General features: G+C 36.0%; 1 protein-coding gene across 1 annotated transcript in view; it reads right to left on the bottom strand.

The window, feature by feature from the left end:
- Positions 1 to 2,479: 2,479 nt before the first annotated feature.
- Positions 2,480 to 16,717, bottom strand: part of LRP1B (LDL receptor related protein 1B) — a 1,293,242-nt gene continuing 1,279,004 nt past the window's right edge. The window contains 5 exon segments of the mRNA XM_043525164.1: positions 2,480 to 4,315; positions 8,280 to 8,378; positions 9,472 to 9,616; positions 12,807 to 12,897; positions 14,683 to 14,759. Coding sequence (XP_043381099.1) covers positions 4,175 to 4,315; positions 8,280 to 8,378; positions 9,472 to 9,616; positions 12,807 to 12,897; positions 14,683 to 14,759 — 553 coding nt within the window. The 3' untranslated portion in view covers positions 2,480 to 4,174.

Below are 16,717 nucleotides of genomic sequence, written 5' to 3' on the forward strand. Positions count from 1 at the left end.
AAACCCTCACTGAGATGCTGGAAGTCTACAGTGATGGGATCATCACCTCTATAGGTGAGAAAGTCAATTAGGCTCTGATCCTGACAAGATGTGTGCATGTGCTTAACTTTACACACTGTGACCTTTGTTGGCAGTCTCAGGAGACAGGCCAAAGACATGAACGGTTAGATAGTTTAAGGCCCTGATTCAGCAAAGTATGTACTTAAATGATTTGCTGAACAGGGATGTTTAACTCACAAATAGGGATGGTTATGGTGGGATCAACTGAGCTCCACCAACTCTTTTCACACTGGCTGCCCAACAGTCACATAATAGTAACATCAGGATTAGATTTAGCCAACTGTTATGGAGCTTATACTCATGGACTTTAATGACAGACCGGACCATAAAGTCTGACCTCCTGCACATTGCAGGCTGCATAACTTTGCCCACCCAGTCCTGTAATAGACCCATAAACGCTGGCTGAGTTACTGAAGACCTTAAAGCATCATTTAAAGACTTCAAGTTACAGAGAATCCACCATTTAAGCTATTTTAAACCTGCAGGTGACCCATGCTGCAGAGGACAGTAAAAAACCCACAAGGTCTCTGCCAATCAGACCCGGGGGGATATTCCTGCCTGACCCCAAATAGGGTGATTTTGGGAAGCCCTTTCCATCCCTGGTTCAGATTGCCAGTTCCCTGAGAACTACTGGTGCCTGCTCTTTCATGTATTGTCATTAATATCTTCAGTAAAGAAAAGGGAAAACGTTCAACTATAGCCTTATATTTTAGATAGAATAAAACCATTTTAATAACTAGATTTAATTACTAAACAATAGTAGGTTTTTTTTTTGTTTTAACAACACTTGAATACATCAGAAATATAAGAATATGATGCACTCTAAAAAATATGAGCAGAAAGCAAGACACTGAAAAATTGCATACTATATGTATAATACAAAATATTTCTATATTTTTCTTGAATACGTATATAACTTGATTCCATCTCCCACCACTTGTGTATATTTTGTAGTTCCTTACATTTCATTGCAAATGGATAGTAAATATTTGCCTTAAAATTTGCTAGTTGCTGGTACAAGACAATTTCTCATATTCTGTCATGAATCACACACAGTAAAAGCTCCTAAAATCATATACATGACCTACAGAATCAGTAGTTATGTCTCATAGAAGCATTTAACAACAGTCAGGGCTTAGCAAAATTAATGTGGAGATTTTAAGAATACGTTTTGGTAACATCCAATACTAAAAATAATTTCCTGCCCAAATAGACCAAACAATTTTAGTGTAGATTAGTGGATTAATATATACGCTATGAGCAAGATTCTCATCCTTTCGCCTGCCATGCCTATATCCCTGATCTGCTTTGGCAGCTGGAAAATTTAGGGATTTCACTTCTGTAAAGGGAATCCCAAGGTGACCCTGAAGGTTTAGTAGGGGGCATGACTTGGGTGCCACTGCACTCTAGTGATCCTTGGTGACTGACAGGTCCCATTGGGATTTGTTAGAGCCAGATACAACTTGGAACATTCCTGAGATTGTTCTAAGTTGCATTAAGATGCAGCTGGCTCCAAATTCAAGGGGATGTAAAGGTAGTCTACATCCATCTTTGCCACTCTGCTTTTAGCTGAACTGGTATAGCTGAGGATCTGGTTTATAGTCTTTCTTCCAGGCATAGGGCCAGATTCTGATTTGTGTTACAATAGTATAAATCTGGACTACCAACTAAAATCAACCAAATGAGTAGGCATCCCTCATGAAATGAATGAAGTTACTATTTTATAGTGGTGTAAATAAGATCAGAATCTGCCTCATTATGTGAGAAAACATTGGGTACTATACCAGCTAAATTGAATTTGATCACTATTAAAGAGATGTTTTCATTTTCAAATTTATGTTACATGGACACCCATCAATAGAAATTTGGTTGCGTCTGCCTTTCATTAAGACTAGCAATCACATCTATGGAAACAGCAGCTCATGTTCCACAGCAGAAGCACTGATGCAAAAGTTTAGGGCCAAATCCTGGTCCCAATGACTTCAATAGGAGGACGAAGCACTTACACTGATATTCATCAGAAATTTTTGCTTACTGACATTCAGAGGATGATATTTACATATCTTAAATGTTACCAGAATATACTTATTTCTTCAACGATGCTATAAAAGAAAAAGTAGGGTTTAAATGTTCAGTGAAATAAAATATATGGACACACCCCTTCTGAGTTATTAATACTCATGTACTATTGCAGAACCTTTAAGATAGAGGTTTTATAATGAGCAGAAAATGTCTGGCTTTTTAAACTGAACTTAGCTTCCTGTACAACATATTTTCTTACTTCCCTTTAATTTCCTGTCATTTTGGTTTTTATATTGCCTATATAATGGTATGTCCTAACTTTAAAAATTACCCAACACAATGAATTAAATATGTAGAACTTCATTTAAATAAGTCAGTCAACAATTTTTTTATAAAGTATTTCACACTTCATTGTAGAAACATAGGCAAAATGACTATTATAACCAAAATGAAAAATACTGTTCAATTTAAAAAATGTACTTAAACAAGAACCTGAAAAAGTTTATGATATGCATAACATTTTTTCAAGCAAACCTGCACTAGTATTACATAAATCAAGAGTTTATAAAGGCCTCAATATGGCAAGGTTTAGAAATAGGTAGTATGCATGCACATAGTACAACAAAAATCTTTTATAAAACAGCAGTTATTTTTTGTAATACTTGTACAAAGGGAATAAAGAGCAACCACAAACATATTTAATCTGTTAGGTTAATATATTATGACAGGTAAAAGTCAATCATGTCTAGCAGAGGAACAAAAAGCCCTCCACAGTATGTGTGTGAATTAGTATTTTGTGCCTTTAAAGTTATGTATAAAATATTTCAGTTCTTTTTACAACTTAAAGAAATTGTACTCCTTATTTCTGTCAAAATTCAAAAAGGCAAGTGGACTTTTTTTTTGTTTTTATTCTTCACAACTACATAAAATAAACCAGTACCAGAGAAAGTACTGGAAACCAATTACATTGATACTCTCCACTTTTGATAATGGGTTTTGACATTTAACCCCAAAGTATTAAAATTAATTCACAATTGGTCTGAAATACGTTTCAGTAATATATAATATTGATCAGCGGTATCATAGACTATCATCATTAGTATAAACTGCTATGTTTTGGGTTCTTTAATATCTCTGGGCAAGGATGATTTTTTTTTCTTACTGGGTAAATCAGAATATTGTTATCAATATGTGTGCTTACATTTTATTTTTGTTCTACTGCTTGGTGTATGATAAGGGATTGATCACCCACAGATATTGCATGTGGTTGAGTGAAGAAACATATAATACATGTGTAGGCAATGCCCTCTTGTGCTCTAGGGTGGCTACTGTACTACAGGACTGCTGGAGTTCATAGGCCTTGTCCCACAGCAAGTAAGGTCTTTCAACTTTCAAGATGTATTTCTACTCTGGTCTATAAGGTTTTACTAAATACAAGGTTGTTTACATGGTATATATGTTTAGTATATCATGTACAATCACTGAATTTCTGAAACACCCATTTGTGTTCATGCAGATCATTAGATGTTCTGATTCTGTAGCCTTGTTTACTTCTTGGCAACCTAAAGCTAATTTTAAAAGCAAGTTATGTTTGATTTGTGAAGAAAAGTGATCTACTTTTAACAGGATCTGGAGTGAAATTCTAATGGGCACAAAGAGAGTAGACCATTCAATCATTCTTTCACCATGTAAAACAAACAAAATTACACACTGTACTACAGCTTTCAGACTATATAATCAAAAGGTGCAGATATCATCTTCATTGATTAAGTAGAACCAAAAAAGTTCATACAAAATAGATTGCTTATATTCACACTACAAACAAATGTTGTTTTTAATTTTAACAAATTCAAAGGTGTATCAGCAGCATTGTTGTAAATTGTACTGTAGTGCAGTTTCTTTTTCATAAAAATACCTTAGAAATGGTCAGTCAAAAGTCATCAGCAAAAGAAAAACCCAGAAAACAATCAACCAAACAAAAGAACAGAGGTAATGCTGATGCCAAAACAATTATAATACTGTTGGGTACATAGAAAAGTAATCCTTATATTTTATACATTTATACAGAGTATAAAAGGTAACAGAGGATTGATTATGCCACAGTCTCCCTTATACCAATATCTATTTTCTTTGGAAGGAGTTCTTTTCTTTCATCAACACTTGCTAATGAGTTTCGACAGTTTTTCCCATCCATATATAACTTTGCGTACACTGGATTGGCGTAATTTGTTGGCTGTGGAAAAAGATAAATATGCAGTATGTGATTTAGATTAACAACTATTTTTTGAAAATGAAAATTGTATTGTTAAAACAAAGGGAGAACACGTATACATAAAAGCAAAACTGAACATGTTTAATGTTTACCTGGGTTTCTGTAAATCTTACCCAGGAGTTAAGATCTGTAGGAATGACCGCCCTGCACTTTTAAGCGGGGGGTAGAGGTGATGGGCGGGGGGCTATTTGGCTAGCTAGGCGAATGAAGGGAACTGTGTTTTATGGCTGGAGGGGGGAGGTGGGCAAGAGATGAAAACTGCTGCAAAAGGGTCAGTGTGGTCGCTGACTCATCCCTGGGACTGCAGGGTTTAAATAGGGCAGCTCTGTGCCTGAAGCCTGCCTTTCACATGAAACAGGCTGAAGCAGGAGGGAACACAGCACTTCAGCACAGCATGGCTCCATGTGGAAACAGGAGAGTAAGAAATGGGGAAAGAGAGTAATTCCCCCCTTCCTCTGGTCCAGGTAGGGCATAGTAGGCACAAAAGAGTAGCTCCACAAGGGGAGGAGAATATGGCTAGAGAGGCAGCTCTACTTCCTGGTGCCTCCTTGTGGCAGATGTCCAGTGCAGGTACTCCATACAGTGACCGGATAAATGGCTTGGAATAGGACTTAAAAAGAGGTGTTCCTTCAAGGAATGAATAGGGAGAAGTTGGAGACTCCTATGATTGGTACGGCAGGGAGCCAACCCCCCATTCTTATAGCCCACTTTAACCCTTCTCTGAGGGGGTGGATGGTAAGATCCCAGCAATGGATTTGCTAGAGGGACAGGGATGGAAAAGAAGGGGAGCTGGTGGAAGCCCCACGGGTATGGTAAGGTCCCGGCAATGGACTTGATGGAGGGACGTGGAAAGAAAAAGAGGGAGAGCTGGTGAAAGCCCGACGGGTAATTATGGAATAAACATGGGGTTACCTGCATTGTACACTTTTATCTGCTGGGTAGTCCCAAATATCATATAATAAAGTTGTGACTTGATTAAACCCATGCCAAATGTCTCCTGTCCTCCTTTCGGTATAGCCAGACAATCTGTAACCAACAGACTCCGTATACCGCCTGTTCTAAGACCTCAGCACCTAATAGTTGATCACATTTTGGAAAACTATGGCCCCAGTATATAGTACAATTTGACCAAATTTGCTAATCATATTGTAACTTAAATAAGAGATCATAACTGTTATTGTAGTATCTGTAAATATAAAAGTATCTTCCCAATATCAATAATTTTGCTAGTTCAGGGACTGAACCAAAGTCCAGGTCAATGTGACTTAAAGATGTGCTTAAGTCTATCTCTATTCTGCAAAGCACTTAAGTATACATGCTATGTTTTCAAACAAGCACCTTTGTGCTTTCTCACAGGCTATCCCTCCTGCATGGGAGGCAGTCCCTATAAATATCTGCAAAGTTACCTCGTTATTAGAATCATAGAATCATAGAATATCAGGGTTGGAAGGGACCTCAGGAGGTCATCTAGTCCAACCCCCTGCTCAAAGCAGGACCAGTCCCCAACTAAATCATCCCAGCCAGGGCTTTGTCAAGCCTGACCTTAAAAAAAAATTAGGCTGGGAAGGGTTAGATTTTTATTGGTAAATGTTGTCACCATACATGCACAGACAGATGAAAAAAATATTTTCATAGATCACTGAAAATTACAGATGGGCAAACTAAGAAAAGTGCTGCTTAAAAACTTACTGGAGTTTGATTTAAGGATATTTACTTTGAATATTTTGAGATGTGATGGTGACAATTTATGTTGTAATGGTTATAAAGCTTTAACTTATTGTTTATTGTCATTAAATAATTGTTCTCCAATAGCCCCCTTATAATTTTTCACAACTGTGAAAATGTAAATTGATAAAAATAGGAAAAATGCTTAAAACCCATACTTTTGGCAACTAAATGGATAAAACTAAAAAAGCTTTAAAAATTGATATTACCTGTTGAAATTGTTTTTTTTTACAAAATCTAATTCTGTCAAGTCTACTCATTATGTAGCTTCAAATCTCTCCTCAAAACCCTCCTTTGCCATGATAGCTATAAAAAACTTGAGAGTGGTCAGGCTGTGTGCTATGACCACTCCCTATCACCAATATTGTCTCATTTTTTCCTTGTACTCCCCCAGCCATCTGTATCCAATATTTTGTCTTTTACTTAGATTGTATGCTCCTGGAGGCAAGGACCAGCATTTTGTTCTATGTTTGTACAGTACCTAGCACAGCGAGGACCTGGAACATGACTAGGGCTCCTAGGTGCTGCAGTAATACAAAAAGAATGCATGATAAAACTACTGAACTACCACTAAAAATATGAAAGTGTGTAGGAGGTGGGTGTGAACTTCCTCTTTTATGACCTATTATGGCTCAGTTATCTCAACAGAGGCCTTTGCTATCCCATCTGATTTCTCAACTTTATATATAGAGCCACTGGGAAGGGTGCCGAACTCCTCACAGATCACAAAATTTCCTGTTGTCTGTAGCACCTAGACTCGTATTACTTAGCTTGCTTCACTGCTGTTTTGCCCAACAAGAAAGAGCAAAGATTTAGAATCCTCATTTTTCTGTTCCCGCGAGTCAAATAAGAGGCCAGGATTTGAAACTTTCCCATGGCCTGGCTCACTGCAGCAATCATAGTAATTTAAGATTAGCCAGGAGCTGCTTATCCTGCTATTACAAACAATTATCTGATTGTCTGGTGTTCTACATTTCCCTGTCACAGAAAGAGAGAAGTCACATTGAAAAGAACAAAACAAAAATCTCCTACTTCTATATTAATGGAACATATTACCAGCTGCTGTAGTAATTTCTAGGGGCAAATTCTACCTTCAGTTCTACCTGTGCAATCCCAGTAACTAGAGATCTTCACTTCCCCAGTAATGACTACAGGAGTTCCAGATGACACAGAAATATAGTTTTTATTTAAATTAACAGGAGTTTTCATTTGATTGCCAATACTGTACCACAATTAAAATAAGAATCATACTTAGCATTTATATTGTGTCTTCTGGAAATATCAAAGTACATTATAAACAATACCTTAATACCTGTATGAGGTATATATTATTATTATTTTGCAGTGGGGAACAGTGAGGTGCAGAAAAATGAAGTGGTTTGAGTGACTTGACTAAAGTAATTTCAGTCAATCTCAGGGCTGGAATTATACCCTCGTTCTCCTATCCATGAGGCATGTTGCCTCCTCTGGACTGTGTTGTGTTTTTTAAAGCAGACAAAATAAATAAAATTTCAGTTACATCAAAAACACATTACAATCGTAAAATAATGCAAATGAGACAAGGATGAACACTTTTTTTATATGAAGGTGAATCAAGCATATTAATGTCCCCTCTCTTTTAATTGTTTTAAAATTTTCAATATTCTTTTAAAGATACTGTGCTATATTATATACAAACTCTGGTTTATTGAAACTAAGCTAAATATTTTGTTAACTTAGTTGTCATTTGCAATAAAATTGATTGAAATTTAAACAATCCATTAATAACTTGTAAAGATTTACAGAAATTGTTCAACTTAATGCATATCAAAATTCCCTTAAAATAGTAGGACAGAATTTAATTTACTTTTGAATCTTATCTCACTGTGATAAGTTGCATTAAATGCCTATCACTATTTGGTATGTTTATGTGGTTGGTTTCATTTTTATATAGCTTTACAAAAGGTATAACTTACTTATGTTTATAAAATAAAGCAATATATTTTCAATTTTACATTTTAGATCATGTTATCATGACAAGTAAAGATGAAATATATACGTAGAGGCATCTGTAATAACAAATATAAATTTTATTTCTACTTTTAAATAATTTCTTGTTAATGAAAAACATGAACAAAAATGGTGCTATTCTAACATAACGTGCAAACTCAGAGAGGGGACATGATGGAATGAGCATGGGAAGTGAATTATCATTTCTCACCCCTGCGGTTAGTGGTCCTTTCAAATCAGAGTTTATGTAGATTGGCGGTGCTGTGTGCGGAAGCTTGAATGCAGTGGACCCTCCCCCTATATACCTGGCCTGCATATAAACAGAATATTTTAGTTTCTGTGCTAATAATACTGAATTTTCCATTTGTAGGTTGACATATTGTTTAATGAGTAGTGCACTGATTAAAAACAACAACTGGTCTTCTACAATAAAAACTGCCTTTAAAATTTTAACTACAAGCTTGCTTTAGTTTGGATGATTCTTATTATTCAGCATGAGATCAACACAGCATTTTCTGTCAAATATTACAATCGGGCTTAACAATCAGTCATGATACAGTTATTCAACTTGCCTAAGAGCCAGTGAATATACTTTATATTCAGCTTCCCTGTGGTATGCTGCACATTGACTGGGTGACAATGTGGTGACATTCATAGTGCTAATAGTAAGCCAGTTATTGCTTTGTCAAATATGCCACAGAATGATAGCTGCCCCATAGGATGCATCTGATTACTGATAAGTCTCAGAAAGTTATTGCACCATTACCCTGTCCACCCAGTGTCACATCACTCAGAAGTTCTACCATTGAAGAGCAGTGCTCCTAGAAATGACATTATTGAGAGTAAAATGACAATGTTCTTTTTTGATGTAGTACATCTATTCTATCAGGCCTCTGAATGGCTTATGTTTTTGGAAGTAACCATAATTTTCAACAAATTAGGCTCAGATTTACAAATGGAACATCTTGACAATAGCAAAGCATAAGAGCTAGTAAGTACATAACAGTGTACATTCAATAGGTCCACAAAATATCTGGAATTTAGGTAAAGAAGATTTTAATAATGATCTTGTACTTTAGTTTTGTCAAGAGGGTCTATGATATAGCCTCTCTCAATTTACTGTTCAGTTTTAGTTTAACATCTAGAAAAAGCAGATCACCGCAAAAGAATATCTATCAACAAATACTGGGGTGTAAAACAGTCAATGCTTAATATCTATAATGTTTTCACTAAATAAACTTTACTTGACTCGTGTTCACCATACAGAATGAACAGACAAACCAAAATACATGCCATTATAAATAAGTCTTCATTTGAGAGAAAAATCATACTAATTAGATTTAAAGATATTCATTACCACACATAAAATAAACCCTATTTTGCCATTGCAAAAACAATATTACCTTTTCTGGATTTACTGTGAAATCTGGATCTAAAAGTCCCCCTTCATTGTGATCATGGCCCACCTCATACATATTGTATGATGGATTACCAATTTCTACATTGATTCCTCCATTTATCATTGGTTGTCTTCGGATAGTTTTTGTCCTAAAATACATAAACAAAGGGAGTTAGTATTTTCAAGTCACTCCAGGGATGATACATACCACAAATATTATTTAACAGCTTTATGGACTAATCCTGAGTACCTCAGAAAATCTAAATAAAGGAGCCTTGCCCTGAGGGTCTATCAGGAAATCAAGGTGATGGTGAAATTTTCGCTCCAAACAAAGTAACACTTTGAGCACCTGTGCAGCTGGGGCACGTTGGGGACGTGGCCTGTTACTACCCTTTTAAGTGGGTTTGTAGTAGTGTGGATTCATGCAATGCGCTGACCCACTGGTTATGGCCCTTGCGTTCCCCCTCAGTATGGTCAAATTTACCCTAGTTCCCAGGGAAAGCTTCATAAATTCATTACAAGATTTTTTCAGCAGTCAAAAGAAGGCAGAGTCCACCAGTGCAGAGTTTCCTCTGCTTTTGATTCTGAGGAACACAACATGAGTGATAACGTTTCTATCTTTCCTGGTACAATTAGCGGGGTCATCTCCTTGCTTATTTGTGGGCAGCTCCATGTACTCTTAACTTGGGAATAGCTGAGCTATGGCTTCATTACGGAAGTTATGTGTCTGTCAAAAAGTAACTGCCTGGAGTCCCTATTGGTAGTTATTGAAAAGCTTAGCTCGAGTGTCCCCAAACACAGGTGCAAAGTCAGAAACGGTAGGCTTAACTTTCAGATTGGTTTATATATGGGGGAACATCTTTAAAATTGAGTACAGATCTGAGATTCTCCCGTGGGTGAATCCAATTATTTTCGTTGGTAAGGAAATAAGTGAGTGATTTTTTAGCTGCAGGGGTTGAAAGTCCTGGTTTAGGGATGTCATTTTTAGACAGGAGACACTACTGAATTGTGACAGAACAATGGGGATGGGACTTAGGTGCTGGTAATGGTTGAGTTATCTTTCCTAAGTTAAGAAAACACTTCATTATCTTAAATCCAAGCTGACATGTGAGAGTGTCCTTCTATTTCCCCAAAACATAGTGGAACAGAAAAATCCACTTCCAGGAAAATTTTTAAAACATGTATCTTATTGGATACATGTTTAGCTGTTAAACAATAATGTCTCTTGAGACTTTTAGGTCTCCTTTCAAAAACAGGGAAAAATATTAATCAAACATTTTTGAATAAAAATAAATAAATTAAGAAGAGGCTTTTAGGTATTAATTTCAGCCAAACCAGATTCTCTATCACTATTTAAACTCTGAGGTCTAGCCTAAACAGTTACAGTGATTGGTGCCATACAAATCATTAGATAGCTATGCATTTCAATTAATTTCTATCCTATATTTAGAATTGTTGCTTCTCATTGTATCTCAGCTCATCATAAGAAAAATCACAGAAGTTATAGGCAGAGGCCCAAATTTTCAAAAGTAGTCACTGATTTTGGGCCCTTCAATTTTGGGATGCCCAGTTTGAGACATGTAGGGTCTAATTTTGAAAGATGATGAGTGCTTGAACCACTTACTGTTTTCAGATGGAGTTATGGTAGCTCAACACTTCTGAAAAATAGGCCCAAGGTGTCTCAGTCTGAGAAATTAAAATCAATGGCCACTTTTGAAAATGTGGACTTACGAGTGGTCCTATAGTTTAACTGTCTATATTTGCACCATCTTACTAAATACTTGACCCTTTAAAACAGGCATATAATATATGATGATAAAAAGAACAATTTGTTTTAGAGTTTAATTATTTTCCTGTGAGTGCTCATAAAATTTTAAACCCACAAACTGAAAATTGAAAGAAAAAGGATTCAAATCCGTTCATTAAGAGAAAGTTGTAATTGGTCAACAGGTACATCTTTATATGCATTAGGTAAACAAATATATACTGGCTTACTGTTTTCCACTGATTAATGTGTATAATACTTTCATATTTATCTTTCATATAACAACGTTTTAAGTGTTAAGAAAAATATGAGCGAAACAAGGTAGGTAATATAAAAAGAAAATATGGATTTTTACGTGAAGTAGATTGGTTTCTAGCAGATAATTCTGACTGTTTCACACACAGAGATTTATGCTATTGAACTTAGAAGATATTATATGTAAATACTTTTCTCTTTACAGCTCTCTGTCAGGACTATCTGCTATGTAAGTTGTTGACGAGGAAAAAGCCTGGTATTGTCCAGATATACAAAAGCATCTAAATCTGAAAATCTTTTGACATGCGGTGCAAACCAGATATAAACCATTGTAAAAAATGAAGAAGTAACCTTTGCAAAAACACATGGTTTATTAGAAAGGACAATTTTATTTAAGTTTCATTCTTAACTTTTCATCCACATATGTGTCCCTGTTGTATGAATGTGTCTAGTCTCTAGGATTTACATTTGAAAATACTCAACAAGAATTTTATGTTAGGTTTTGGGAAAAAATATATAGCTATTAATGTTACCTGGGCTAAGCATGAGTTTGTGAATCTTTAAATTTCTAGTATGTTAACACATTTTATTATATTTTTTAAGTTGATTACACTTCCATTATAACATATTATGTAAAATCAAATATTAATCAAATGTAAGTGAATGGGGGAAAGGATAGCTCAGTGGTTTGAGCATTAGCCTGCTAAACCCAGGGTTGTGAGTTCAATTCTTGAGGGGGCCATTTAGGGATCTGAGGCAAAAATTGGGGATTGGTCCTGCTTTGAGTGGGGGTTGGACTAGATGACCTCCTGAGGTCCCTTCCAACCCTGATAGTCTATGAATTAGAGTAAGCTATGTTTAGAAGAAAGTTCTTTAGGGCTTGATCCTGCAAACATTTACACACATGAGTAACCTTGTTCACTCATAGAGTTTAAAGCCAGAAGTGACTACCAGACCATCTAGTCTGACCTCCTGTATATCACAGGCCACCAGCACCACCCAGCACCCACACAATAAATCCAACAACTGAAATGAGACCAAAATACACAGGAGTTAATAAGACTAATTATGTGAATACAATTATTCACTTATGTAGAGTCCTTGCAGGATTGGGCTCACAGACTGTAAGACCTCTGGGGAAGGAATTGTATATTCCGATGTTTCTGTACAGCATCTACCACATTTTTATATGAGGTAAGTGTCCGATGTTTGTGATACAGCTTCTAGACATTAAAATATTTGTAAGTGTTTCTCTCCATTTTTAATTTTTCTTTTTTAGGTCACACATAATTTAAGCACACTAATATGAAATTACTTACCTTCGTTTTCTTTTACAAAGAAGTAGACCAATTACCAGAGTAGTAATCAAAGTCACCAAGAGAACAAGAGGAACAATGATTGCAATGCTTCCTGCAGCAAAGAAATAACGTTGAATACACTAGTTTAAGTCTAACAGTTTCCAGACCAGGTAAAGTTGCTCAAAACAAAACTAAAAGTTATAGTTTAGTTTACCCTTCTAATCAGAGGACAGTGATTGGAAGGTTAAATATTGACAGTGAAAAAAAGCAATGTAGGTGTTGTTACATATATTCTGAATGTTTTCATCCACGATACCTGCATTTCAGAACTCTGTCCTTGCTATTTGGCAAACAAAGAAAAATTTGTTATAAACACTTTTGGATTACAGATACTGTTGTAATGAAAGTATCCATTCAAGCCTATTGTTATATTTTATGCACTCCCGTTGTGAAGGTCACACATTTTCTTTAAAATTTCAACACATCCCTTGGGAAAAATTAAAATATTACAGGCAATATCTTTTATTTATATTTGTAAAAATGCTAAAGGCATTTAGTGCTCTGAGTAGCTCTCCCATATATTAATAATCACAGATCTTCCCCTTATGCCCTTGAATTCTATCTGAAAGATTATTGAAAGCCAGGGTAGATCGCAGAGCATTAATTCAATGTATTTCCAATGTGCATCTCCACTTAATAAACAAACTGCCACATTCTGCACTAGCTTCAGCTTCTGAATGGTCCCCAAGAAAAGGGCATTACAGCAATCTAATCTTGAGGAGACAAAGGCATGGATAATTGTGGCAAGGTCCACATTGGAGAGAAAAGGTCATACTCATCTTCCCAGGCAGCTACTACTTTGGCTTCCAGGAGCAATGTGGGACCTAACACCACACCAGAGTTGAATTACAATGGCATATGCGCTCCCTCAGTAAGAGGTGCTGATATAAGTTCTACCAATTCTTCTGGCTGCTTCCGCCAGCCAATTAGCATTATTTGTGTTGTCTAGACTGAGTTGCATTCAGCTAGTTGCTCATTTAAACAGTGGACAATTTGTTCTACTGCTCCAGCTGAATTGGTTGCAACTGAGATGTAAAACTGTGTGTCACCCTCATACTATTAACACTGCAGCTCATTTCTTCAGTTTAAGAGTTTGTCTATATGAACATTTAGTTCGTGGGAAGCTGGGGAGTGAATCCACCTTGCAGTACTCCTCACGTGTTAACTTTCCGCGTGGACCCTGCTTATGCTCATTAGCAGTTAGGGTGCTTTGATCTATGCCACTTTGAAATGGGAGCAGATTAAAGGGCATTAATAAACTTTTGGACACAGCAGCAGGGTCTACATGGACAGTTAGCATGTGGAAGGCTAGTGGGGGATAAATTAACCCCCCCACCCCACACCAGCTGCAAACTAAGTATGCATGCAGACAAGCCCTTCGGCGCCAATATTATTGTAATACTGTTTTCTTCTACTGAATCTTCATGTGTATTAATTTTATTTAAAGGAACAATTCTCACGGGCAGGATGAGCAAATGCAAAGCCTATGAACCACTTAAACCCTATTTTGTGGTCAAAAGTCTTGTGCTGAGTCTCTCCACAGGAGTGAATTTCACCAAGCATTTGTCACCTGATACTGCTTTTTTGAAGAAAAAACCATGCTGGGTTTAAAGAAGTGGGCATATAAAATATGCCATAGTTTGACAGTAATCCAGAATGTTTTATGTAGAACTGCACGTCAATTAAAAATCAGAAATAAGAGCAAAATCCTTGCCATTAAAAAAATGTAATCTGCAGCACATCACTTTATACGCTCACATACTAAAATATCACCAGTTTATCATTTTTAAATTTAACAATATTTTATAAGCTGTAGTAGTTAATCTGAAGCACTTACTTGTACTGATATTGTCAGACTTGCTGCTCTTGGGAGCTGGCCTCTCGCACTGCGTGCCTGACCAGTTGGCTGAACATCTAAAAGGATCCAATTAAGATGGTAAAATTAATGGATGGCAGCTGTTAACACAGTAACCTATTAAAGAGACCACCACCATCTTCTCAAAAGGTACATGAGCCATTTTACAAAATGAACAATAAGCTTTGTGTAAAGAGGTCCTCAATATTCTGGCATGACATTGGGAACATTCTGCATAGAATGTTTTCTTGTTTTCTTCCTTCCTTCACTATTTTACAAACTGTAGGTTTGAATTGCAAACACTTATTATTATTATTATTGAATTTTTAAACATGCAGTCATTTTATGAAATTGCAAATGTTACACAATTATAATAAAAGACAAACACAAATGTATGTAAAGATCTATTATACCAGTGACTATTAACATTAGCATTCATACACTAGGAACTATTTTAATTTCGTTTTCAGTAATATCTTTAGTATGTTATAGCAGGACTTCCACAATTTGGTTTTATTCATTTCAGTATCATGCCACCAAATGCTGTAACTTTTGAAATAACTGATATAAATAACAATATTAATAATTATTAGAGTATAATATTTCTACATGCACAGCCAACAAGAGACAGAGATAAGTGGCTTTACAAAATGGAGCATTATTTGATCTCATACAATGCTCAACTGCAATTCTCTGACAGAGAATATTTCCTTTTCCCCATATATCTGAACCTGAATTGGATAGTTGCATTTGGTAAGATCAGTAACTTAGTATTGTGCGTGTTACCTGTCTGGGTCCCTGATCCAGCAAACCACTTAAGCATTCACTTTGCTTCAAGAACAGGAGTAATTCCACTGACTTCAGTGGGACTATCCATGTTCTTTAAGTTAAACGTGTGCTTAAGTACTTTGCTGGACAGGGGCCTGGATGCATAGGTAGGTCTTTTGCTGCAATTTGTGCAAATATAAAATACGGTTTCTTCAAATATTTGTTCGAGTTTTCACATTTGCTCTCCATGAATGATCAGAGAAACAACGATGAAACTGCCACAAATATGGCTTCAGGAAATCCATTTAAAATTGAAACAAATATATTCATGAAATCTGTTTGCACTATTTGCCCAGCTCTCCTTATAATGAAGTTTACTTTAGAATCTGAAAACTCTCCATACTGGATACTGCAGGAAAAAGAAACCTTTTAGCTGTCTCAAGCGCATGCTGGGCAATGGGCTCTCCAATATCTCCCATCAGCTTGGATGTATAACAAGTTAGAAGCAACTACATTTTACACATTAATAACACAGAGTTTATACAAAATGAAAAGATGACTTTAAATTCATTGTTCTAATATCTTTAAAGGGATTTTGATGTAAAGGGATTAACTTTTCTATGCAATCCAGTTTACCGGCATTTAGTAGGGCAAACAAGAAAATACGTGTACCCTTCTGGATCATGGGTGTTCTAACATTGTAAAATCTGGTTATATTTGCCAAGTACTTTGATATATTTCGACTTAATTGTTCTGAGGCTGATAAAATAAAATATTGTAGTTCATTATCATCCAGTTATCATTGTGCTATGTATTGTGGTCAATTCATATGCGATTTCAGATATAATCAATGTATGCTAAATAGATTTAAGTTGTAGGATTATAGAAGTATAAGATTGACAAGTATTTAAGAGTGATGAGTATATATTAGGTATATAAGTAAACCATACTGGAATGTAAGATCTAGTGGCTGAGGCCTGTAAGATTTTAGCTTAGTCATACCAGGCCATAGGCTTAAGAACGCTTGACATGAGTAGGTGACCTAGAAATAACCCTATGCCAGTAAGGTCACAAGATTACTGTAAAAGATGTGCTGATAGGTAATGCTATGAAAAACTACATTGCAATAAACAAAAAGATATTGTCCAAGATCATGAGACACCTGGTTGTAATATCATGGAATATCCCGTCCTCATGCAGGATACATGTTGTGCATAGATGCTAATGAGAATAAGAGGAACTAAACAAC

The sequence above is a fragment of the Chelonia mydas genome, chromosome 11 (assembly GCF_015237465.2).
Source record: "Chelonia mydas isolate rCheMyd1 chromosome 11, rCheMyd1.pri.v2, whole genome shotgun sequence".
In the NCBI taxonomy this organism is placed as follows: Eukaryota; Metazoa; Chordata; order Testudines; family Cheloniidae; genus Chelonia; species Chelonia mydas.